Below are 25,414 nucleotides of genomic sequence, written 5' to 3' on the forward strand. Positions count from 1 at the left end.
CATCTTCACTTCAGAGAGGGTACCAAAAATAGCAGTTATACTATACATAAGATGTATAGATAGATAGATAGATAGATAGATAGATAGATAGATAGATAGATAGACAGAAAAATCACTTTACTCTTACAGTATTTGTGTTTTGTATTTTTTGGAATTATATAAATAAATATATAAGTTTAATATGAAATAGTAATCTTAGGGGCCTAAAATATTTATACAGTAGGTACACTATCAGAGACACTGTCACTGTGGTGCCTCAATGGTAAATATCCATACCTTTAGGTAGGGAACATATACAGGTGCTGGTCATAAAATTAGAATATCATGAAAAAGTTGATTTATTTCAGTAATTCCATTCAAAAAGTGAAACTTGTGTATTATACCCATTCATTACACACAGACTGATATATTCCAAGTGTTTATTTCTTTTAATTTGATGATTATAACTGATAACTAATGAAAACCCCAAATTCAGTGTCTCAGAAAATTAGAATATTGTGAAAAGGTTCAATATTGAAGACACCTGCTTCCACACTCTAATCAGTGAATTAACTCTCAACACCTGGAAAGACCTTTAAATGGTCTCTCAGTCTAGTTCTGTAGGCTCCACACTCATGGGGAAGACTGCTGACTGACAGTTGTCCAAAAGACGACCACTGACACCTTACACAAGCAGAGCAAGACACAAAAGGACATTGTAAAGAGGCTGTTCACAGAGCTCTGTGTCCAAGCTCATTAATAGAGAGTGCACAAGCAATAGGGATAGCACCCTGGAGAGGACTGTGAAACAAAGCCCATTCAAAAATGTGGGGGATATTCACAAAGACTGGACTGCAGCTGGAGTCAGTGCTTCAAGAACCACCAACACACAGACGTATGTAAGACATGGGTTTCAGCGTCGCATTCCTTGTGTGGAGCCACTCTTGAACAGAAGTATCTCACCCCTGGGCTAAAGACAAAAAGCACTGGACTGCTGCTGAGTGGTCCACAGTTATTTTCTCTGATGAAAGTAAATTTTGCATTTCCTTTAGAAATCAAGGTCCCAGAGTCTGGAGGAAGAGAGGAGAGGGACAGAATCCACGTTGCTTGAGGTCCAGTGTAAAGTTTCCACAGTCAGTGATAGTTTGGGGTGCCATGTCATCTGCTGGTGTTGGTCCACTGTGTTTTCTGAGGTCCAAGGTCAAGGCAGCCGTCTACCAGGAATTTTTGGAGCACTTCATGCTTCCTGCTGCTGACCAGCTTTATGGAGATGTAGATTTCATTTTACAACAGGTCTTGGCACCTGCACACAGTGCCAAAGCTACCAGTGCCTGGTTGAAGGACCATGGTCTCCCTGTTCTTAATTGGCCAGCAAACTCCCCTGACCTTAACCCCATAGAAATACCCAACTAAGTATTGAGTGTTGTACATGCTCATACTTTTCATGTTCATACTTTTCAGTCAGCCAGCGTTTCTAAAAATCCTTTTTTTGTGTTGGTCTTAAGTAATATTCTACTTTTCTGAGATACTGAATTTGGGGTTTTCATTAGTTATCAGTTATAATCATCAAATTAAAAGAAATAAACACTTGGAATATATCAGTCTGTGTGTAATGAATGAGTATAATATACAAGTTTCACTTTTTGAATGGAATTACTGAAATAAATCAACTTTTTCATGACATTCTAACTTTATGACCAGCACCTGTATGTACCTTATATAATTATAATTGTACATTTTAAAATGGTTTTCATATCATATGCAAAATTATACCTCCAGGACTTTAATTTTACACAGTTCTATAATGAAAGATTAAAGATATTCACCTCTCCTTCTGGAGAAGAGAATGGAATGTACATTCCAGTGTCCACAACTGGACTTTACCACCACTGCTGTACTCTACCGTACCTTTTATTTATGAGAAATAATTAAGTAAATCATTATAAAATATACATAAATAAATATAAATATTAATAAAAAATAAGATTATTCAATACCAAAGTGATTTACTGAAATATATTACACGTGAATATGACACCAGAATCCATCGACCCACAGTGAGGGCCTTTATGTATAAATGGACACATCTTGGATTAAAGTGCAAGGTGCAAACAAAATTCCAACTCTAGAAGGAAAACGTAGTAAGTAGCTTCATTAAATAGCGGCCAAAAAGCCTGCGGTTTAGAAGGAGAGTAAAGTCTTTTTCATTGGTCTGGCAACAGCATCCACCCACCAACACATCTCTCGGTTAACGTTTCTGAGTCATTTTTGAATCACTTCCCTGATAAATATTCCTAAAGAAAACAGGAGTTTGGACTCATTTTTCAAAAATGTCAAAGCACAACGCAGTCTCTGTTCTTCTTTAGAGACATGTGCTCAGTGTTTAGTCACTAGCAGGTTAACTCTAGAGTGGCCGGATGACCCAATTTCACGGAACGGTTATGAAATGAAGAAACGAGGTCCCAAAACCATACATGACTACTCAATATATATGATAAAATATTCTTTAAAGGAACACAATGTTGTATTTCTACTTTAAAATTACATCTTCTAAATGACTGTGATGTTACACAGAGCTGTAAATGCGTAACGCTTTACAGCACAAATCCCACCAGTGGTTATTAAGCTACAAGAACAATCTAGCATCATATTCCTTGTAAGGATGATAGATAGAGAGAGAGAGAGAGAGAGAGAGAGAGAGAGAGAGAGAGAGAGAGAGAGGGAGAGAGAGGCCATACAAGATTTGAACTGGATTTACACAATAGAGTGAGCTGAAACAGACCTGAGGACACAACTGGGAGCAGATATATGGGTTTTATCAAGTATCCAACATAATGTATTTGATAACACACATTCAAGTCAAGTCAAGTCAAGAGAGTTTTATTGTCAATTCTGCATATGTACAGGACATACAAAGGATTGAAATTACGTTACTCTCCTCTCCAAGATGCAGTAACATTCAACAAAAATAGACTAAATTCAACTCAGTATATAAATATATGAAAGTTAACAAACAGAAGACAAGTGCAGGACATATGATACCAGCAGCTCACTGATAGACATACACGAGACAGTGGGACACTGACTGAAGACAATAACCTGATTTGGAGGTAGGATACTGGATGTACAAGGCAGAGTAGACAGTAGTGCAAAATAATCGTATAACAACTAAGTAAAGTGAACAAGTGCATACCTATTGAAAAAGGCACAGTTAGATCTGATCAGGAGCTTAAGTGACAGTACCAATATAAACAGACCCGGTGTAAACAGTAGTGCAAATACAGGGATATGAAGCCTGGAGGCTGGTTAAAGTGGTTGAGTGCCTGCCTGATTTTCAAAGTCACAGTTGGTTATTGGTGGTATTTGATGAGGTTGCTGAGTAGTGTGTGTGGGGGGCAGAGCAGGGAGAGAGTCCAGCATTCTCACAGCCTGATGGATGGAGCTATCCCTCAGTCTGCTGGTTGTAGCCCTGAGACTACGCAGTCTCTGCCCTGATGGCAGCAGACTGAAGAAGCTGTGTAGCGGGTGAGTGGGATCACCTGCCAAGCAGAGGGCTTTTCATAGGAGACGGGAGCTGTATAAGTCCTGAAGGCAGGGGAGAGAGGTACCAATGATCTTCTCAGCAGTTCTCACAATACGCTGGAGGGTTCTACGGCAGGGTGCTGTGCAGGCCCCGTACCACGCAGTGAAACAGCTCGTCAGGATACTCTCGATGGCCCCGCTGTAGAAAGTGATCATGATGGGGGTGGGAGCTCTTGCTCTTCTTAGCTTGCGGAGAAAGTAGAGCCGTTGATAGATAGATAGATAGATAGATAGATAGATAGATAGATAGATAGATAGATAGATAGCCGAGAGGCCAGCCGGCTCACCTCGCTCCTGTAGTGTGACTCATCGTTGTTGCTGATGGGGCCTACCACAGTCGTGTCATCCGCAAACTTGTTGGAGGTTGGAGGTGTGTGATGGAGAGCTGTCGTGGGTTAGCAGAGAGAGAGAGAGAGAGAGAGATGTTTGTGTGTGAGACTTCATGACTGTAATGTAAATATACAGGGCAACACTAACACACATTTGCTCACTCACTCACACCTACGGACACTTTTGAGTCGCCAATCCACCTACCAACGTGTGTTTTTGGACTGTGGGAGGAAACCGTCACCCGGAGGAAACCCACACAGACACAGAAAGAACACACCACACTCCTCACAGACAGTCACCCGGAGGAAACCCACACAGACACAGGGAGAACACACCACACTCCTCACAGACAGTCACCTGGAGGAAACCCATGCAGACACAGGGAGAACACACCACACTCCTCACAGACAGTCACCCGGAGGAAACCCACACAGACACAGAGAGAACACGCCACACTCCTCACAGACAGTCACCCGGAGGAAACCCACACAGACACAGGGAGAACACACCACACTCCTCACAGACAGTCACCCGGAGCGGGAATCGAACCCACAACCTCCAGGCCCCTGGAGCTGTGTGACTGTGACACTACCAGCTGCCCCACCATGCCGCCCAAACAATTTCATCAATTTAGGAAAAATTGCCAAAAAATATACCAAAAAGGTCTCATAGAAATGTACAAATGATGCTTGAGAGATTAGGACATGTTCAGCACTTTTGCATTTAAGAACCTAGACAATGACCTAAAGACTAAATGTTTTGGAGGGAAAGACAATTCATCAGACAATCAGTAGAAAACATTTTGATGAACGTGACATAAGCAAGTGAAATGAAAAACCAGCTGACAATTGAACATGAACCATCTGCATGAATGTACTAAAGCATTTACAAAATGTGAAACACAATGAGGAACGCTATTATGAGGTGCACAAGTGACAAGGAGATGTGGAGATTGAATGAACAGTTTTGAGAATTTCAATTCTGATCTGAGAAATGAACCAAATCGACTGAGAAAAGCTGTAATATAATGCAAATTACATATTAGTATTCATTCATTCATTCATTCATTCATTCATTTGCTGTAACCACGTTTAGGGTCGCATTGGCTGTATTGGGCTGCAAGGCAGGAACACACCCTGGAGGGGGCGCCAGTCTTTCACAGACTCACACATTTCAATAACAAGCACATAACTATTTCATTCATTCATTCATTGTCTGTAACCCTTATCCAGTTCAGGGTCGCGGTGGGTCCAGAGTCTACCTGGAATCATTGGGCGCAAGGAGGGAACACACCCTGGAGGGGGAGCCAGTCCTTCACAGGGCCATGACTATTTCAGCACAATTTAAATACACTTTATTTATAATGGAAAACAAACTTATATAAATTAATGATCATTTTTCAACCTCTCTTTAAACTTAAAAAACAACACTGTGCCTTTAAATAATTTTTTTTTTTTTTTTATTACTGCACTACAACCGTTTGTAGACTATCACTGAGGATGTGGTGGGGTCTGAGTGAGCGACACCTGTCAGAATGTTGAGCACCAACTCCGCCACATTTCTCCGTGAAATTAAACACTCGCTTTTTTTTAAAGAGCATGCGGTTTCCATTTGTGCTGCTTTATAAATGTGGACCCTATGGATCCCTATGGATTCATTTTATATTTCATACTTATTTTTGCTTTCCTTTAAGCACTTACTTCAGCATCAAGTAAAACAAGCAGAACATGGGCTTAACCTTTTATTAACAGACTACAATAATACAGTTTAGTTAAGACATTAAATAGTTGAGCTTTGTTTGTAGTGATATGTGCAAATGTACAGAGAGCTATAAATATTCTGCTACACACCGTGTAATCTAAACCCAAACAGCTGCTGCAGAGCACTGAGAAAGGGCCCTGACACATAACGGCAGACAAAGAAGCATTTCAGCATCTTAATGGTTCTCTGAGAGTCATGTTTCTAACAACTGCTTTTAACAAAGAACATTTCAAGAGCGGTGTCTTCCCACGGTCATCATCGGGTTTGCGGTGTTGGTTCTCACTGTTGCAGCTGAAGCTTGCCGCTTGTCCAGTGCTGCTATGTGACCATTAACCCATGAGGCTGAAGCATCCACACATCTCTGCCCTTTAGAGGTTTTAAACCTGTTAAAAAATAAAAAAAATAAATATTTGTTAATTCAGGACACGAGGAATAAATGAACAGGTCCAGAGTCAGTGCAGGGCAGGGCCTGACGGAACATGTTGTTTATCATGGGGAGCTGGGATAATGTAATTATAGCCAGTGTTTCTCAGTGAGCACAGATGTTTAACCTGCTATACACTGGTATATGTCACTGGACTCAGAGGGACTCCTGAAACTCCAAAAGAGACCCTTAAGTGAGTGAACGTCTTGCTCCCTGAGGAACCCAAAAGCACAGTGTCAAAGGACAACCATGAGCTCAACCTCGGGGACACACCCACTGAAAGGTCAACATTGGAAACCAAGGCTCTACGAACTGGACCAAGTCGAACTGTAGCCCAGTTCTGGTGAGTGGATGGTTGGAGTTTCCTCTCACTACATTCAGAGATTCTAAATTAATCCAGTGCTATATTTGTATTAATCTTGGTTTGTAAAGTAAACTGTAGGAATAATCCTTGGGTGTAATATTTACTCCATGGTCAGATAAAACAATGCTGGTAATATTTATTTATGGTTCTGATTATAATTCAATAAATTTGACTGATCTGAGAGCTCTGAATGACTGGAGTGGCTCAGGAGACTCAGGTAAAGTTGATACTCACACAACGGCTCTCTTTGCACAGCTGCTGCTCGTCCACCAGTAGGATGTAATGCGTCTTAAAGGGATCTTTACCGTAGTCAGTTTATCACAACAGTCCTGGCTCAGCTGAAAGCTGAGGTCTGAGGGGAGTCAACAAGAGAGTTTTAGTCTCAGAGCAGAAATAAATAAAAAAAACATTAAACAGAGTGAGCAATACATTTCTGCCGTTACTTTAAGACAGACAGACAGAAAGACAGACAAACAGACAGACAGAGAGAGAGAGACAGACATATAGATAGACAGACAGACAGACAGACAAACAGACAGAGAGAGAGACAGACAGATAGATAGACAGACAGACAGAGATACAGGCAGAGAGACAGACAGAGATACAGACAGAGAGACAGACAGACAGAGATACAGACAGATAGACAGACAGACAGAGATACAGACAGATAGACAGACAGAGATACAGACAGATAGACAGACAGACAGAGATACAGACAGAGATACAGACAGACAGACAGACAGACAGAGATACAGACAGATAGACAGACAGACAGAGATACAGACAGATAGACAGACAGACAGAGATACAGACAGAGAGACAGACAGACAGAGATACAGACTGAGAGACAGACAGACAGAGATACAGAGATACAGACAGATAGACAGACACTGGCATTTTTTATTGGCCCTTTCCTAATGAGATTATCACGATGTGAAGGGCATCTAGTGTGTTTTCAGATTATGATAAAAATAGCCAACAACAATCAGAGTCCTGAGGTTTGATGCAGAAAGTGGCGATATACAGTCTGTTCAAATCTGTTCAGTTGACATTGGAGAGGATTAAAGAGCGATGGGTTCTCACCACTAGAGACGAGCTGGAGAGAGCAGAGCAGAACCATCAGCAGAACAAACAGCCTCCTCATTGCAGCAGAAACTCTGTGTAACGCAAAGAGGGATGAAGGACTTCAGCTGATGTTCAGAGGACAGTAGACTCCAGTGATGAACGAGTGACTTGGACCAAACATTTATACCCAGCAGAGGAGAGGGTGAAATCCCCGACTCCTCTGAGTATTGTAGTTTCTCAGTAGGTTTACAGCTGACATCCTTCCTCTTTCACATGCTGCTGAGAACCTGCTTCAGAAATAATGTTCTACAGCTACAAAGAAAGAAATGTAAATGGTTTCTCAAAAGTGAAACACAAAGACAAAGAGACAGACAGAGAGACAGACAGACTGAGAGACAGAAAGAGACAGACAGGCAGAGAGACAGACAGAGAGACAGAGAGACTGACAGAAAGACAGACCGAAATACAGATAGACAGAGAGAGAGACAGACAGACTGAGAGACAGACAGAGAGACAGACAGACAGAGAGACAGATAGACTGAGAGACAGACAGAGAGACAGATAGACTGACGGAGAGACAGACAGAGATACAGATAGACAAACAGAGAGACAGACAGACAGAGAGAGAGTCAGACAGACAGACAGACAGACAGAGAGACAGACTGAGAGACAGACTGAGAGACAGACAGAGAGACAGACTGAGAGACAGACAGAGAGACAGACAGACAGACAGATGAGAGACAGACAGACAGAAAGACAGACAGACTGAGAAACAGAAAGAGAGACAGAGAGACAGGCAGACAGACAGACAGGCAGAGAGACAGAGAGACAGACAGACAGACAGAGAGACAGAGACAGAAAGACAGACAGATGAGAGACAGAAAGACAGACAGATGAGAGACAGAGAGAGAGACAGACAGATGAGAGACAGACAAAGAGACAGACAGACAGACAGACAGACAGATGAGAGACAGACAGAGAGACAGACAGAAAGACAGACTGAGAGACAGACAGAGAGACAGACAGACAGACTGAGAGACAGACAGACAGAGAGACAGACAGACAGAGAGAGAGACAGACTGAGAGACAGACAGAGAGACAGACAGACTGAGAGACAGACAGACAGAGAGACAGACTGAGAGACAGACAGACAGACAGACAGACAGACAGACAGACTGAGAGACAGACAGACAGAGAGACCGACAGACAGAGAGACAGACAGAGGAAAGGCAAGTTTATTTATAGAGCACCTTTCATACAGAAGCAATTCAAAGTGCTTTACACAAAAAGAAACAATTAAATTAAAAGCCAGAATAAAATCATAAATGTTCAATAAGACAATTACATAAAAAGAGTAAAATGATTAAAACAATTTAAAATGACAATAAAAGAAAAGAATAAAAGAAATAAAATGCTGTTACAGAAACGTGCGGAGTGCTTTAAACTGAGCTGTAGCTCAAACAGAGTGTTTCAGTCTTGATTTAAAAGTGTCTAACGCTGGGGCTCTTCTAATATTCTCATTCGGCTGCTTCCATTTAAAAGCGGCACCGGAGCTAAACGCTGCCTCTCCATGTTTAGTTTTGACCTGAGGCAGGACTAAGTCTAGTTCCTAAAGATCTGAGAGCTCTGCTCGGCTCATATCTCTGTAGCAGATCTGATAAATACACTGGTCCTACCCCATTTAGACATTTATAAACCAGTAATAACACCTTAAAATCTATTCTGTAACAGACTGGTCTCCAGTGGAAGGATTTGAGGATGAAGGGGGTGGGGGGGTGATGTGGTCTCTTCTTTTGCTCCGAGGGAGACTCTGGGGCTGTGTTCTGAATCAGCTGAAGTTGTTTAATGGTCTTTTGTGGAAGTTCAGCAAAGAGACCATTACAGTAATCAATGCTAGAAATAAAGGCATGGATCAGTTTCTCCAGGTCTGGTTCAGTCTGAAAGTTTCTATTCTTACTGATGTTCTTAAGATGGTAAAATACTGATCTAGTAACTGCTTTAATATGAGACTAAAACTGAGACCTGAGTCCATTAATACACCAAGGTTGCGAGCCAGTTCTTTAGATTTGAGGGCTCTCGAGTCCAGATACTTAGCCTATCTTTGTCTCTCAGTGCTGTTCCCAAAGAGAATAATCTCAGTTTTATCTTTATTCAGCTGCAGAAAGTTGTGTCCCATCCAGTTTGTGATGTGTTCAAGGCACTTGCTTAATGAGTCAACTGGGCCAGAATCGTTCGGGGACAGTGCCATGTAAATCTGAGTATCATCTGCACAGCTGTGATAGGAACAGCCCATAGTTCTGTAGAATCTGGCCAAGAGGAAGCATATATAAATTAAATAAAAGTGGACCAAGAATAGAGCCCTGGGGAACACCACAGGTTACTGGCATGTTCTCTGAAATATTATTTTCTATTTCTACAAAGTAGTTCCTGACTTCCAGGTAAGAAACGAACCACTTCAGGGCTGTTCCTGAGAGTCCGACCCAGTTTACGAGTCTATCTATAAGAATCTTATGGTCAATGGTATCAAAGGCAGCACTAAGAAGTATATCAAGAAGTGATAGAAGAGATACAATTCCATCCTCTGTATTTAAGCGAATGTCATTAATTACCTTGATTAGATCAGTCTCCGTGCTGTGATTAATGGACCAGAAACTAGTGATTTGCCTGAAAACTATTTTCTCAATGATTTTGCCACTGAACTGTAAATTAGACACTGGCCTGTAGTTTCTTATCAGAGATGATTCTAAATTGTTCTTTTTTAGAAGAGGATTTACGACTGCAGGTTTTAGTGAGGAGCTCGGAAACACCCCCGACCTGAGTGAGGTGTTTACTATGTGGAGTATGTCTGGTGCTATATTGTGAAACACACTCTTTAAAAATGTGCTTGGTAGTGTGTGGAGGCTGCAAGTGGATGATTTGAGATGATTAACTGTGTCGATTAAAATGTAATTATAAACAGAACTGAACTCATTTTAACTAAAGAGTGTTTATGAGGTGATGGAGAGGGTACAGACTCATTGTTGGATATAGATGTACTAATCACTCGTCTGATATTCTGAGAGAGAGACAGAAAGACTGAAAGACAGACAGACAGGCAGAGAGACAGAATGACAGAGACAAACAGACAGAGAGCCAGGCAGAGACAGACAGACGAGAGACAGATAGACTGAGAGACAGACAGACAAGAGACAGAGAGGCAGAGAGACAGACAGACCGACAGAGAGACAGGCAGACAGACAGAGAGACAGACAGACTGAGAAACAGAAAGAGAGACAGAGAGACAGAGACAGACAGACAGAAAGACAGACAGATGAGAGACAGAAAGACAGACAGATGAGAGACAGAGAGAGAGACAGACAGATGAGAGACAGACAAAGAGACAGACAGACAGACAGATGAGAGACAGACAGAGAGACAGACAGATGAGAGACAGACAGAAAGACAGACAGACAGACAGACAGAGATACAGACAGACAGACAGATGAGAGACAGACAGAGAGACAGACAGACAGACAGAGATACAGACAGACAGACAGATGAGAGACAGACAGACAGAAAGACAGACAGACTGAGAAACAGAAAGAGAGACAGAGAGACAGACAGACAGACAGAGAGACAGGCAGACAGACAGACAGGCAGAGAGACAGAGAGACAGACAGAGAGACAGAGACAGACAGACAGAAAGACAGACAGATGAGAGACAGAAAGACAGACAGATGAGAGACAGAGAGAGAGACAGACAGATGAGAGACAGACAAAGAGACAGACAGACAGACAGACAGATGAGAGACAGACAGAGAGACAGACAGAGAGACAGACAGAGAGACAGACAGGCAGACAGAGATACAGACAGACAGACAGATGAGAGACAGACAGAGAGACAGACAGACAGACAGACAGAGATACAGACAGACAGATGAGAGACAGACAAAGAGACAGACAGACAGGCAGATGAGAGACAGACAGAGAGACAGACAGAGAGACAGACAGAAAGACAGAGAGACAGACAGAGATACAGACAGACAGACAGATGAGAGACAGACAGACAGACAGACAGACAGAGATACAGACAAAGAGACAGACAGACAGACAGATGAGAGACAGACAGAGAGACAGACAGACAGACAGAGATACAGACAGACAGACAGACGAGGGACAGACAGACAGACAGACAGACAGACGAGAGACCGACAGACAGACAGACAGACGAGAGACAGACTGAATCACCCATAATTCATCAACTGTAGCAGACACAAGCTGAAATATTTTTGATTATTTTATTTTATTTTTATTATTATTATTTTTTTTTTTTTTTTTTTTTTTTTTTCAAACAGAGGAACCTCTGCTGCACTGGACAACGCTCATTAAAGCACTGATAAATAGTAAAGTCTTACACCTACGATTATTATTATTTAAGGTTTATAATGAATACAAAAACACAATGTAAGTAGTAGATAGGGTGTGAGTGAGTGAAGAAGAAAGTTTGTAAAGTTTGGACTGTTATGAGAAGAGACATGGAAAGGGTTAAAGCAACACATTCACACACAGTATCCCTCACTGGAATAACATTTGTTTCCATAGTAATGTTAGAAGTGTATTTATTTATCACTGTATTTGAGCAGATAAACTCTTACTGCACCTCTTTTTTAAATCTCATTTTCTGAGGTGCACAGTTTAGTCTGCGTCTGTTAATGCACTTCAATAAAGTGAAGGCTCCTTTACTGCACTGAAAAACCTTCTGCTCCTCTGAGGAGGCTCTCCACTAGATGGCAGAAGAGTTCTGTGATCAGACTCAGCTCCACTGCTCTAATGCTCCTGCTGAAACCTGGCTTGAGCTCATATGCAGCTGCTCACATCATTGTGGGTCACTCCTATTGGTCTGTTCAGTGCTATATGTTTGGACACGTCCTCTCACGGTGGCTTCAGTTCTGGGGATTAACCAGGAAAACCTCCAGGTACAACATCACTGTTTCAACTATAAAACGCGTTCCACTATTTGGGCTCACATTCAGCTGACCTCACCCAGAACAGTCTAATCCAGAACTGGGTCAGGTTTGTGGTGTATGGGTGAAGTGAGCATTTTTAATGTGTGAGCTACTCTAGTTTCACATACGGTTTCCAGCATTGACAGAGGGCCAGCTGTGCTGCATCTTTACCAGCAGCGGCCCACATCTGGAAGCTCGGGAACCACATCTGAGCGCTGCAGAAGCATGTGATGGATTTGTTCTGCTCCTGGGGATTATGTTTCATTCAAAATGCTGTGAGTTTTGGTTCTGATGGTTTAAAGAGAGAGATTGCGAAGTCAGGAACATAGCATATTAATACTGTGACATCACAGGACGTGGGGAAACGGATACAAACGTAAACGAACACAAATGTCACTCAGAACAACAACAACAAAAAGGGCACACGCAGAGCATGCTGGGAGCTCCCCCATGACCCCCCTGCTCCTTTAATACTCTGCACCACAATGAGATTTAGTTTTAATATAAAATGACAATTGTTATTTAACAGTTACCGTAAGATTACAGTTTATTTAAACGTGTTATCGTTGTTTGTGTTGTACGTTATTCAGCCTGTGTCTGTGTAACTCCTCTCTGTCCACAGTGGCTGAACATGTAAGAAGCTTAATTAACTACTTAATTTAAAAAAAGAGGTTCTGAGTTTAGGAAAACACACACACCCACACACACACACACACACCCACGCTGTTCTCAGACTGCATGAAGTGTGACTGCTGATGTTTCCTTTACACTTAGAATAAAAACAGCACTTCCCCATCAGCTCCAGGAATTCGATCCCCTCGGTCGATGGGCCTTGTCTCCACTTTAAGGAAAAGGTGCACTCAGGCACTTCTCCTGAAATGAAAGGTGTTAATAAGTCGGTCGTCCACCGTTTCTGTACAAACAGCTCTTACATTTCTGGAAGGATCTGATGGTGTTCAGAGGATTCAGGAGGTAGTGATGTTGAGTGATTAGTTCTTGATCACACCAGTCCAACTCATCCCAAAGGTGTTGGATAGAGCTCTAGGACCCTGAAGAACACAGTTCCACTGTTCTAAGGCCGGGGGAATTTTACCCCTTTAGTGTTGGTGTTGGTGTTGGTGACACTGGGCTTATGTGCAGCTGCTCCAGCTCTTCTCATTTCAGCTCATACATCTCCTGAAGGTTATACAAACTGTGTGTGCATGACTTTACCAAAAACAGAAATATATTTGTGTATGTCCGTGTGAATGATTTAATAATATTTTAATCGGCCTGTTCAGTGTAATATTTTAAGGCACAGTTGCTTCAGTTCTAGGGATTAACCAGGGAAACCCCTGCTATAAACTCAGGGCATCATTGTTCTGCGTAAAGCAGTGCTCAGCTTCAATGAAGACTCTTCACGATAACTTTTATTAAATATAGTGATAATACATGTTTATTTAATATCACAAACACAACTAGTGGTAGCACTGACAACTAACATTGTTTTAGTTTTAGTCGTGAAATTAAAACTAATGCTTACCTCTCAATAATCTTATCTTTAATGCGTCACATTTTGTAGTTCATCGACTATGAAAAGCAAACGGTAGCACGGTGGTGCAGCAGGTAGTGTCTCTGTCACAGGGTCCTGGAGGTTGAGGGTTCGAGTCCCTCTCCGGGTGACTGTCTGTGAGGAGTGTAGTGTGTTCTCCCTGTGTCTGCGTGGGTTTCCTCTGGGTGACTGTCTGTGAGAAGTGTGGTGTGTTCTCCCTGTGTCTGCGTGGGTTTCCTCTGGGTGACTGTCTGTGAGAAGTGTGGTGTGTTCTCCCTGTGTCTGCGTGGGTTTCCTCCGGGTTACTGTCTGTGAGGAGTGTGGTGTGTTCTCCCTGTGTCTGCGTGGGTTTCCTCCGGGTGACTGTCTGTGAGGAGTGTGGTGTGTTCTCCCTGTGTCTGTGTGGGTTTCCTCCGGGTGACTGTCTGTGAGAAGTGTGGTGTGTTCTCCCTGTGTCTGCGTGGGTTTCCTCCGGGTGACTGTCTGTGAGGAGTGTGGTGTGTTCTCCCTGTGTCTGCGTGGGTTTCCTCCGGGTGACTGTCTGTGAGAAGTGTGGTGTGTTCTCCCTGTGTCTGCGTGGGTTTCCTCCGGGTGACTGTCTGTGAGGAGTGTGGTGTGTTCTCCCTGTGTCTGTGTGGGTTTCCTCCGGGTGACTGTCTGTGAGAAGTGTGGTGTGTTCTCCCTGTGTCTGCGTGGGTTTCCTCCGGGTGACTGTCTGTGAGGAGTGTGGTGTGTTCTCCCTGTGTCTGCGTGGGTTTCCTCCGGGTTACTGTCTGTGAGGAGTGTGGTGTGTTCTCCCTGTGTCTGTGTGGGTTTCCTCCGGGTGATTGTCTGTGAGGAGTGTGTTGTGTTCTCCCTGTGTCTGCGTGGGTTTCCTCCGGGTGACTGTCTGTGAGGAGTGTGGTGTGTTCTCCCTGTGTCTGCGTGGGTTTCCTCCGGGTTCCCTGTATGTTTTTGTGCAGTGTATATAAATCTGAGTGTTGTGAACATTGTATGGTATTGGTCTGGACCTTAACCTGATTAAATAAAGGCTGAGGCCTATTCTCTTTTTAAACTGAAACCCGTGTGTGAAGATTTTTTGAGGGGACTGCGCTGTCTTTAATAGTTGGGTGTTTTTATGCAACGACACAGATCTGAAACCCTACTAAACTGCTCTCTAACTGTTCTCTAACTACATTACATGACCAAAAGTGTGTGGACACCTACAGCAGGTTTTGTCCCTGAAGGAGGAGGGTGAGTGAACTCTTTGTGTAAAAGTCTCCACAGTTCACTGGTGTTAATTGCTCTGGAATACGATCCTCTGCTCGGCTGCAGGGAAATGTGTGTTTGCTGAAGTGAAAGTGAATGTGAAATATCCTAGAGCCATGAGCAGAATCAGAATTAGAAGAAAGGCTGGTTTGTTTATGTTTAAACGTGAAGCAGTGTTGCACACAGAAGAGGAAGTCCGTCACCCTCTGCAGCGCCAGCAGAATTTAGCTCTGGGAGCGGAGACGTATTTCCACTGATGCACTTTCACTGACCCACTCTTCTGAGAAACACAGAGAATCACAGCTAATGGCTTTCTTCTCTGCACTTAACGGACAGACGTTAGCGAACCCCTAGGTCGTGCAAAACTGAATTAATATGTATCCATTCATTCATTCATTCATTAATCTGTTGTATCCATTATCAACTCCTGGAGCTTTTCAATTTGCTAGTGCCGAGTGTCCGAAGAACTGATGAACAGCTGAGAGGTGCTCCTCCCTCAGGGGCAGGAAAACTCCACACTTGAGTCTAACCTTTCTTTGAAACTTTCCTTAATTTTTTCTATATGTTTTTTAAAATATAATTTTTAATACCTTCTACCCTTCTGAGAAGGTCTTACACTAGATGTTGGAACATGTCTATGAGGATTTGATGGCATTCAGCCACCCCCATCGCAAAGTTATTCTGGCCCTGGTCTGAAATGACACTCATCAAACCAGCGCTACACATCAGCAGAGGTCACGGTTTGGGTCACATCAGTTTTCCAGGTCCAGCTCTGTCTGAAGTGGCCTGGTATCTGCATGCGGCCAGGGACGGGAACTTTAGTGAGGTCAGGTGCTGGTGCTGGGTGGTTAGTTGTGGATCAGAACACCACTCCAACTCATCCCAGCTGTGATTACGCACAGGAGAAACTGTAAAACCTCATAAAGCTGACGGTGGAGCGGTGGTGGGTGAAGTACAGTATGGTACAGGTTCATTATTGTCTCTAAAGGTACAGCAGTGTAGTGTGTCTTTAAAGGTACAGCAGTGGTGTTAGAGTCCAGTTGTGTTCTTTAAAGGTTCATTACACTGTTTTCTCCAGAAGAGAGAGGGGTATCTGTAATCTATACAATTATGTTCCACACGACACAACTGCACCTAACTGTACTGAGTGTGTTCCCTTGAGGGCAGCTCCACAGTTTTTCTGAGAGTGTACAAACTGGATTCCAAAAAAGTTGGGACACTAAACAAATTGTGAATAAAAACTGAATGCAATGGTGTGGAGACGGCAAATGTCAATATTTTATTCGTAATAGAACATAGACGACAGATCAAAAGTTTAATCTGAGTAAATGTAACATTTTAAAGGAAAAATATCTTGATTCAGAATTTCACAGTGTCAACAAATCCCAAAAAAGTTGGGACAAGTAGCAATAAGTGGCTGGAAAAAGGAAATTGAGCATATAACGAACAGCTGGAAGACCAATTAACACTAATTAGGTCAATTGACAACATGATTGGGTATAAAAAGAGCTTCTCAGAGTGTCAGTCTTTCTGAAGCCAAGATGGTAAGAGGATCACCAATTCCACCATTGTTGGGCAGAAAGATAGTGCAGCGATACCAGAATGGTGTTACCCAGTGTAAAATAGCAAAGACTTTTAAGTTATCAAGCCATTTCTAAGCGAGCTCCACAAGCTCAGACGTTTGCACTGGGCCAGGGGTCTTTTAAAATGGAGTGTGGCAAAATGGAAGACTGTTCTGTGGTCAGATGAGTCACTATTTGAAGTTCTTTATGGAACACTGGGACGCCATGTCATCCGGACCAGAGAGGACAAGGATGACCCAAGTTGTTATCGACGCTCCGTTCAGAAGCCTGCATCACTGATGGTATGGGGCTGCATGAGTGCTTGTGACATGGGCAGCTTGCATGTCTGGAAAGGCACCATTAATTCAGAGAACTATGTTCAGGTTCTAGAACAACACATGCTCCCATCTAGACGTCATCTCTTTCAGGGAAGACCCTGCATTTCTCAACAAGATAATGCCAGACCACATTCTGCAGCAATCACAACATCATGGCTACGTAGGAGAAGGATCCGGGGACTGAAATGGCAGCCTGCAGTCCAGATCTTTCACCTGTAGAGAACATTTGGCGCATCATAAAGAGGAAGGAGCGACAAAGAAGGCTCAAGACGATTGAACGGTTAGAGGCCTGTATTAGACATGAATGGGAGAGCATTCCTATTTCTAAACTTGAGAAACTGGTCTCCTCTGTCCCCAGACGTCTGTTGAGTGTTGTAAGAAGAAGGGGGGATGCCACACAGTCGTAAAAAATGGCCTTGTCCCAACTTTTTGGGGATTTGTTGATGCCATGAAATTTTGAAACAACATATCTTTCCCTTAAAATGACACATTCTCTCAGTTTAAACTTTTGATTTGTGATGTGTGTTCTATTCTGAATAAAATATTAGATGTTGGCAGCTCCTCCACATCATTGCAATCAGTTTTTATTCACAGTTTGTTTAGTGTCCCAACTTTTTTGGAATCCGGTTTGTACTGAGGAATGTAGTTGCAGTCTTGTAGTTAGTGACACTCGAAAACCACAAATCATCTCCAACACTGTCTTTAGGTGAGAGAGTGACAGACTTAAGACTTTTAAAATTTCTTTTCAAAGATTTCTAGTGTGTAACGGAAGGAAAGGAAACACACACACACCACTCTCACACTTCATAAAGAGTGACATCTGTTATTTCCTTATAATTAGAAAAAAAAAAACCCAGCACTTCCCTTTCTTTGTTCTCTATCAGCTCCACGAATTCAGTGCCCTCAGTCGGTCGGCCGTGATTTCAGTTCGGAGGGAAACAGCTGCAGTTTTACTTTAATTGCCATTCATACATTTACAATAACTTTCCACTTTATTAGAAACCCCTCTCTTCTAAAGCTCTGCTGCATCTGTTCAGAGAATCTATTTCCATAACTATATCTTTGGAAGGTTTAGACACGACAGCTGCTCTTTTCACTCTGTGAATTTTTCACAACACATCGACTGATAGAAACAATGCTGTTTAATAAAAAACATAAACAAACTTATTTTCCTGCAAACTCAGGGTGCTCCAGTTTCCTCCCACGCTCCAAAAACACACGGTGGTAGGTGGATTGGAGACTCAAGTGTCCGTGGGTGTGTGTTCCCAACTTGCGTTCAGTGATTCCAGGTAGGCTCTGGACCCACCGCGACCTGGAACTGGATAAGGGTTACAGATAATGAATGAATGAATCAATTTTCCTGCAAAGTCATTTGTTAATATTTGTCTAAGGAGTATAATAATGGCACATAGAGTAGTGTGGAAATGTCTTAGGCACCTTAGATTATTATTATCTCACTAAGCATGGTGCTTGTATAAAAGTCATAAAAAATCACAATCAATACAAGAACATAAATACAGTAAATCCTGGTGGCGCAGCGGGTAGGTGTCACAATCACACAGCACCAGGGTCCTCGATGTTGTGGGTTCAAGTCCCGCTCCGGGTGACTGTCTGTGAGGAGTGTGGTGTGTTCTCCCTGTGTCTGCGTGGGTTTCCTCCGGGTGACTGTCTGTGAGGAGTGTGGTGTGTTCTCCCTGTGTCTGCGTGGGTTTCCTCCGGGTGACTGTCTGTGAGGAGTGTGGTGTGTTCTCCCTGTGTCTGAGTGGGTTTCCTCCGGGTGACTGTCTGTGAGGAGTGTGGTGTGTTCTCCCTGTGTCTGCGTGGGTTTCCTCCGGGTGACTGTCTGTGAGGAGTGTGGTGTGTTCTCCCTGTGTCTGAGTGGGTTTCCTCCGGGTGACTGTCTGTGAGGAGTGTGGTGTGTTCTCTCTGTGTCTGAGTGGGTTTCCTCCGGGTGACTGTCTGTGAGGAGTGTGGTGTGTTCTCCCTGTGTCTGAGTGGGTTTCCTCCGGGTGACTGTCTGTGAGGAGTGTGGTGTGTTCTCCCTGTGTCTGAGTGGGTTTCCTCCGGGTGACTGTCTGTGAGGAGTGTGGTGTGTTCTCCATGTCTGAGTGGGTTTCCTCCGGGTGACTGTCTGTGAGGAGTGTGGTGCGTTCTCCCTGTGTCTGCGTGGGTTTCCTCCGGGTGACTGTCTGTGAGGAGTGTGGTGTGTTCTCTCTGTGTCTGCGTGGGTTTCCTCCGGGTGACTGTCTGTGAGGAGTGTGGTGTGTTCTCCCTGTGTCTGCGTGGGTTTCCTCCGGGTGACTGTCTGTGAGGAGTGTGGTGTGTTCTCCCTGTGTCTGCGTGGGTTTCCTCCGGGTGACTGTCTGTGAGGAGTGTGGTGTGTTCTCCCTGTGTCTGCGTGGGTTTCCTCCGGGTGACTGTCTGTGAGGAGTGTGGTGTGTTCTCCCTGTGTCTGCGTGGGTTTCCTCCGGGTGACTGTCTGTGAGGAGTGTGGTGTGTTCTCTCTGTGTCTGCGTGGGTTTCCTCCGGGTGACTGTCTGTGAGGAGTGTGGTGTGTTCTCTCTGTGTCTGCGTGGGTTTCCTCCGGGTGACTGTCTGTGAGGAGTGTGGTGTAGTGTCTCACACACACACACGCACACAATATCACACTCACTGTATGTTATCTTTATTATCATTATCTTCTTTGCCATTTAATCCATGGGTCTCTGTACTCTCTAAAATTAGTGCAAGGTTTTTGTTTTATTTAGTGTTTTTTTTCCCCCAGTGCACAGTGCTGCGTTCATGTTTTTTTCTCTGTGTGTTTGTCTCTGTCTCTCATCTTTTAGAAGAACTCCTTCATATTTATTTTCTTTGTAAGAATACAGTATTGTTTCTTGGGGCAGATTCTAAGCAAATTCTGAAAATAACTGAAGTTGTTCACTCAGAAGTGAAGAGGAAGGATGTCACAGTGGGAGAAGATACTGAGAAAACGTGCGGATACTGACAGCTGGCGATTTCTTCCTTTTTTCTGCTGTGTATAAATGACGGGTCTTGCTCTCTGCTCAGCACTGGACTCTTCTCTCCTCTCTCCATCATCAGCTCTTCTCCGTCTCTCTCTGTTCATCTGCTGCGATGAGGAACCTGTTTGTTCTGATGATGGCTCTGATCTGCTCTCTCCAGCTGGTCTCTAGCAGTGAGTATACATCACTCTTCTGGATCTTGATTATAAATGCTGCAGAGTACGAACAGAACCACAGTTAGACATCAGCAGAGTCACATGGTTAAAGATCAGTGTGCATAGTTTTAACTAGTAATTTAAATGAACTCCTTAAAGCATGCACTGTATCTCACCGGTCAAAGCTGGTTCAGTATCTTTTTTATCTCTGGACGCCGCTGCCTTAATCAGGAACAACACAAATTGTAGGATAATATTTCTATTAAAATTATTGGAATCACGTTCTGCAGTGTTTAAACTCTTTAATTGTTCTCAGTTCCTGTAGGTTTGAGAGCCGAGGACTGCTGTACTAAACTGTCCGTACTGAATAAAATTCCTGTGAAGCACATCGTATCGTACACTGTGACCCACAGCAACTGCCCCCTAAAAGCTGTTGTGTGAGTATCACATGTTTGAAGAAACTATTATAAATATGTGCAGTTAGTGTCAATGTTAATGTTAAGATTTTTGAGACACAAGGTTGTGTATTTTCCAACATGTATACACACACACACACACAGATACACACACACACAGATACACACACACACACACACAGATACACACACACACACACACACACACAGATACACACACACACACACACAGATACACACACACACAAACACACACACAGATACACACACACACAGGCTACATTCATGTTTTTCAACTTGTCTCATTATTATATTTCCTTTATTTTATTTCAGATTAAACATGGCGAGTGGAAAGAGATTCTGTGTGAACCCTGACCATCACTGGGTCCAAAGTCACATGAAAACAGTGGATCAGCGAAACCCAACAACTACAACAGCCACACACTGAGACTGAGCGTGTGAAGAGAAACACTGCTGTGTTGACTGTAAATACTGCTGTGAAACCACAGGAAATATACATTTATTATATTTACAACAATGGATCATTTATATTTTTAATAAAGTCTGATTTTTTAAAGAAACTCCTTTGTTGTAACGTGTGGTTGGTGTTTTAAGCTGCTACTCATTATGAAGAACAGAATTCAGGGTTGCGGTGGGTCCGGAGCCTACCCACAATCACAGGGCACAAGGCAGGAACACACCTTAGAGGGGGCACCAGTCCTTCACAGCGCAACACACATTCACTCACACACTCACACCTATGGGCACTTTTGAGTCACCAATCCACCAACCAACACAGACACAGGGAGAACACACCACACTCCTCACAGACAGTCGCCCGGAGGAAACCCACACAGACACAGAGATAACACACCACACTCCTCACAGACAGTCACCCGGAGGAAACCCACACAGACACAGGGAGAACACACCACACTCTTCACAGACAGTCGCCCGGAGGAAACCCACACAGACACAGGGAGAACACACCACACTCTTCACAGACAGTCACCCGGAGGAAACCCACGCAGACACAGGGAGAACACACCACACTCCTCACAGACAGTCACCCGGAGGAAACCCACGCAGACACAGGGAGAACACACCACACTCCTCACAGACAGTCACCCGGAGGAAACCCATGCAGACACAGAGAGAACACACCACACTCCTCACAGACAGTCACCCGGAGGAAACCCACACAGACACAGGGAGAACACACCACACTCCTCACAGACAATCACCTGGAGGAAACCCACACAGACACCAAGAGAACACACCACACTCCTCACAGACAGTCACCCGGAGGAAACCCACGCAGACACAGGGAGAACACACCACACTCCTCACAGACAGTCACCCGGAGGAAACCCACGCAGACACAGGGAGAACACACCACACTCCTCACAGACAGTCACCCGGAGGAAACCCACGCAGACATAGAGAGAACACACCACACTCCTCACAGACAGTCACCCAGAGGAAACCCACGCAGACACAGGGAGAACACACCACACTCCTCACAGACAGTCACCCGGAGGAAACCCACGCAGACACAGAGAGAACACACCACACTCCTCACAGACAGTCACCTGGAGCGGGACTCAAACCCACAACCTCGAGGACCCTGGAGCTGTGTGACTGTGACACTACCTGCTGCACCACCGTGCCGCCCCACACAAGAGCACTGTAGTTCTGCAAGTACATATCAGTCCATCTGTTACTCTGCATACATTCTGTCCTCTTTCACCCTGTTCTTCAATGGTTAGGACCCCAACAGAGCAGGTATTCACCACAGTGCTGCAGTGACACTGATGTGGTGGTGGTGTGTCAGTGTGTGTTGTGCTGGTGCGACTGGATCAGACACAGCAGTGCTGCTGTCATGTCATCACACCTGCTCTGTGGGGGTCCTGAGCGCTGAAGAACAGGGGGAAATGGGGAGTATGTAGAGCAACAGGTGGTGTGTATTTGTAGAACTACAGAGTTCTCCTGTCCGTGGAGCTAGAAACAAGCAGAAAACATTAAAGTGGGTGTTACTCTGAGTTGTTTGTGTAGTGTGTGTGGGTGGGTGGTGGTGGGGGGGTTCCACTCTCTCAGGTTCTGCTGCTCACTCCAGTCCGTGTTTTGATCTCTGAATTTGATTTGTGATCCACTCCCGGTTTTACGGCTCATACATAACCTCCCTGGGTCACAGCCCCCGTGTGAACGCCCCCAAAGAGCCGTGAGCACTTCGTCTCTCCGTGAGATTTGTTTATTATTCTAAGTTTCTGCAGTTCTCTGCTTGTTTTATAAGGTCTTTGAACTTTGTCACAACCTTTTCCCCTTTTGTACCTCCGCCTGATCCGCTGTAATATCTCTGTAAATCACTCAGGGCCTGGTTCTCCGTTATTTTAGAGAGTGGTTTTCAGGAGTGATTTATGGGAATGTTTTCAGCGCTGTTCCTTCAGAAATCTCACTGGTGTTTAACTCTGTAGCTGTTTCTGTTTAAAATATTCTCCATTTATTACTCGTTGTTTTTCCATTTGTTTCGTTGGTGCTCAGTTCCACATTAAATTTGTTGAAACAGTTATTTTTCTCCACCACTGTTTCCTGTTTCTGTGGCTCAAGCTTGGACTGGGTCTCAACTGTTAGAGGTTCTGCTGCGATGAGGAACCTGTGTGTTCTCCTGATGGTTCTGCTGTGTTCTCTGCAGCTGGGTTCTAGCGGTGAGTGTCATCACTCTTTAGAATCTTTGTTATAAACAATGCACTGATAGTTGGTTTAAACATGACTCACTCTTTAAAAATACACAGAAACTCAAAGATATATTTGATCTGTATTTTGTTAAAACCTGATGAGGTCATTTGTAAAAGGCATTGGTTATGTTCAGTATCTTGTTTATCTCTGGACGCCGCTGCCTTTAATCAGGAACAACACAAAGTGTAGGGTAATATTTCTATTAAAATCACTGGAAGCACTTCTGCAGTGTTTTAACTCATTTGCCTTTCTCAGATCCTGTAGATGTGGGTGTCCAGGACTGCTGTAGGAAACTGTCCGTACTGAATAAAATTCCTGTGAAGCACATCGTATCGTACACTGTGACCCACAGCAACTGCCCCCTAAAAGCTGTTGTGTGAGTATCACATGTTTGAAGAAACTATTATAAATATGTGCAGTTAGTGTCCTTTTACCTGTAAAAAATAGCACTTAATAATACTCTACATCTGTCTCTCTATCTACATTCAAACTAATGTTAGGATTTTTGAGAAACAAGGTTTTGTGTGTTTTTCCAACATGTACACACACACATACACACACACACACACACACACACACACACACACACAGGCTACATTCATGTTTTCCAACTTGTCTCATTATTATATTTCCTTTATTTTGTTTCAGATTAAACATGGCGAGTGGAAAGAGGTTCTGTGTGAACCCTGACCTGCCCTGGGTCCAAAGTCACATGAAAACAGTGGATCAGCGAAACCCAACAACTACAACAGCCACACACTGAGACTGAGCGTGTGAAGAGAAACACTGCTGAACATTTCTGTGTTGACTGTAAATACTGCTGTGAAACCACAGGAAATATACATTTATTATATTTACAACAATGGATCATTTATATTTTTAATAAAGTCTGATTTTTTAAAGAAACTCGTGTGGTTGGTGTCATAAGCTGCTGCTCGTGTTGAAGAAGAGAGTTCACACTTTCCCACATTTTCTCTCCTGCTCTGTAGCTGTAAACAGGGCTGTTTAGACCAAAGTAGGCCACAAACATTTAAATAAACACATTTTAGAAATGTTTTAATATTTTATTACAAAGTAAATGGCTTGGGTATGAAATTATAATTTATTGCACCAGTTGCACAGTGTATTATTTCAATTCATACATTCTACACATATTTAACATATTTCTGAAACATTGTTCCCCACATGGAGGTTGTGGGTTCAATTCCTGCTCCAGGTGACTGTGAGGAGTGTGGTGTGTTCTCCCTGTGTCCACATGGGTTTCCTCCGGGTGACTGTCTGTGAGGAGTGTGGTGTGTTCTCCCTGTGTCCACATGGGTTTCCTCCGGGTGACTGTCTGTGAGGAGTGTGCTGTGTTCTCCCTGTGTCCACGTGGGTTTCCTCCGAGTGACTGTCTGTGAGGAGTGTGGTGTGTTCTCCCTGTGTCCACATGGGTTTCCTCCGGGTGACTGTCTGTGAGGAGTGTGCTGTGTTCTCCCTGTGTCCACGTGGGTTTCCTCCGAGTGACTGTCTGTGAGGAGTGTGGTGTGTTCTCCCTGTGTCCACATGGGTTTCCTCCGGGTGACTGTCTGTGAGGAGTGTGCTGTGTTCTCCCTGTGTCCACGTGGGTTTCCTCCGGGTGACTGTCTGTAAGGAGTGTGCTGTGTTCTCCCTGTGTCCACGTGGGTTTCCTCCGAGTGACTGTCTGTGAGGAGTGTGGTGTGTTCTCCCTGTGTCCACATGGGTTTCCTCCGGGTGACTGTCTGTGAGGAGTGTGCTGTGTTCTCCCTGTGTCCACGTGGGTTTCCTCCGAGTGACTGTCTGTGAGGAGTGTGGTGTGTTCTCCCTGTGTCCACATGGGTTTCCTCCGGGTGACTGTCTGTGAGGAGTGTGCTGTGTTCTCCCTGTGTCCACGTGGGTTTCCTCCGGGTGACTGTCTGTGAGGAGTGTGCTGTGTTCT

At 43.8% G+C, this 25,414-nt stretch overlaps 2 protein-coding genes across 2 annotated transcripts; one reads left to right on the forward strand and one right to left on the reverse strand.

Moving 5' to 3' along the window:
• Window positions 1-5,670: 5,670 nt before the first annotated feature.
• On the reverse strand, window positions 5,671-7,651 carry LOC136673128 (monocyte chemotactic protein 1B-like). Its single transcript, XM_066648428.1, has 3 exons — window positions 7,524-7,651; window positions 6,675-6,792; window positions 5,671-6,035 (listed from the first exon to the last, which is right to left on the reverse strand). Exons 1-3 carry the CDS (start codon window positions 7,582-7,584, stop codon window positions 5,882-5,884), a joined length of 333 nt encoding a protein of 110 aa, XP_066504525.1. The 5' UTR covers window positions 7,585-7,651; the 3' UTR covers window positions 5,671-5,881.
• A 12,552-nt stretch (window positions 7,652-20,203) lies between these two features.
• LOC136673170 (monocyte chemotactic protein 1B-like) lies at window positions 20,204-21,299 on the forward strand. The gene is made up of 3 exons (XM_066648490.1): window positions 20,204-20,341; window positions 20,640-20,760; window positions 21,073-21,299. The coding sequence occupies exons 1-3, from the start codon at window positions 20,281-20,283 to the stop codon at window positions 21,185-21,187; spliced, it is 297 nt and encodes a 98-aa protein (XP_066504587.1). The 5' UTR covers window positions 20,204-20,280; the 3' UTR covers window positions 21,188-21,299.
• Window positions 21,300-25,414: the final 4,115 nt, after the last annotated feature.

This window comes from Hoplias malabaricus, chromosome 17 (genome assembly GCF_029633855.1).
Source record: "Hoplias malabaricus isolate fHopMal1 chromosome 17, fHopMal1.hap1, whole genome shotgun sequence".
Classification (NCBI taxonomy): domain Eukaryota; kingdom Metazoa; phylum Chordata; class Actinopteri; order Characiformes; family Erythrinidae; genus Hoplias; species Hoplias malabaricus.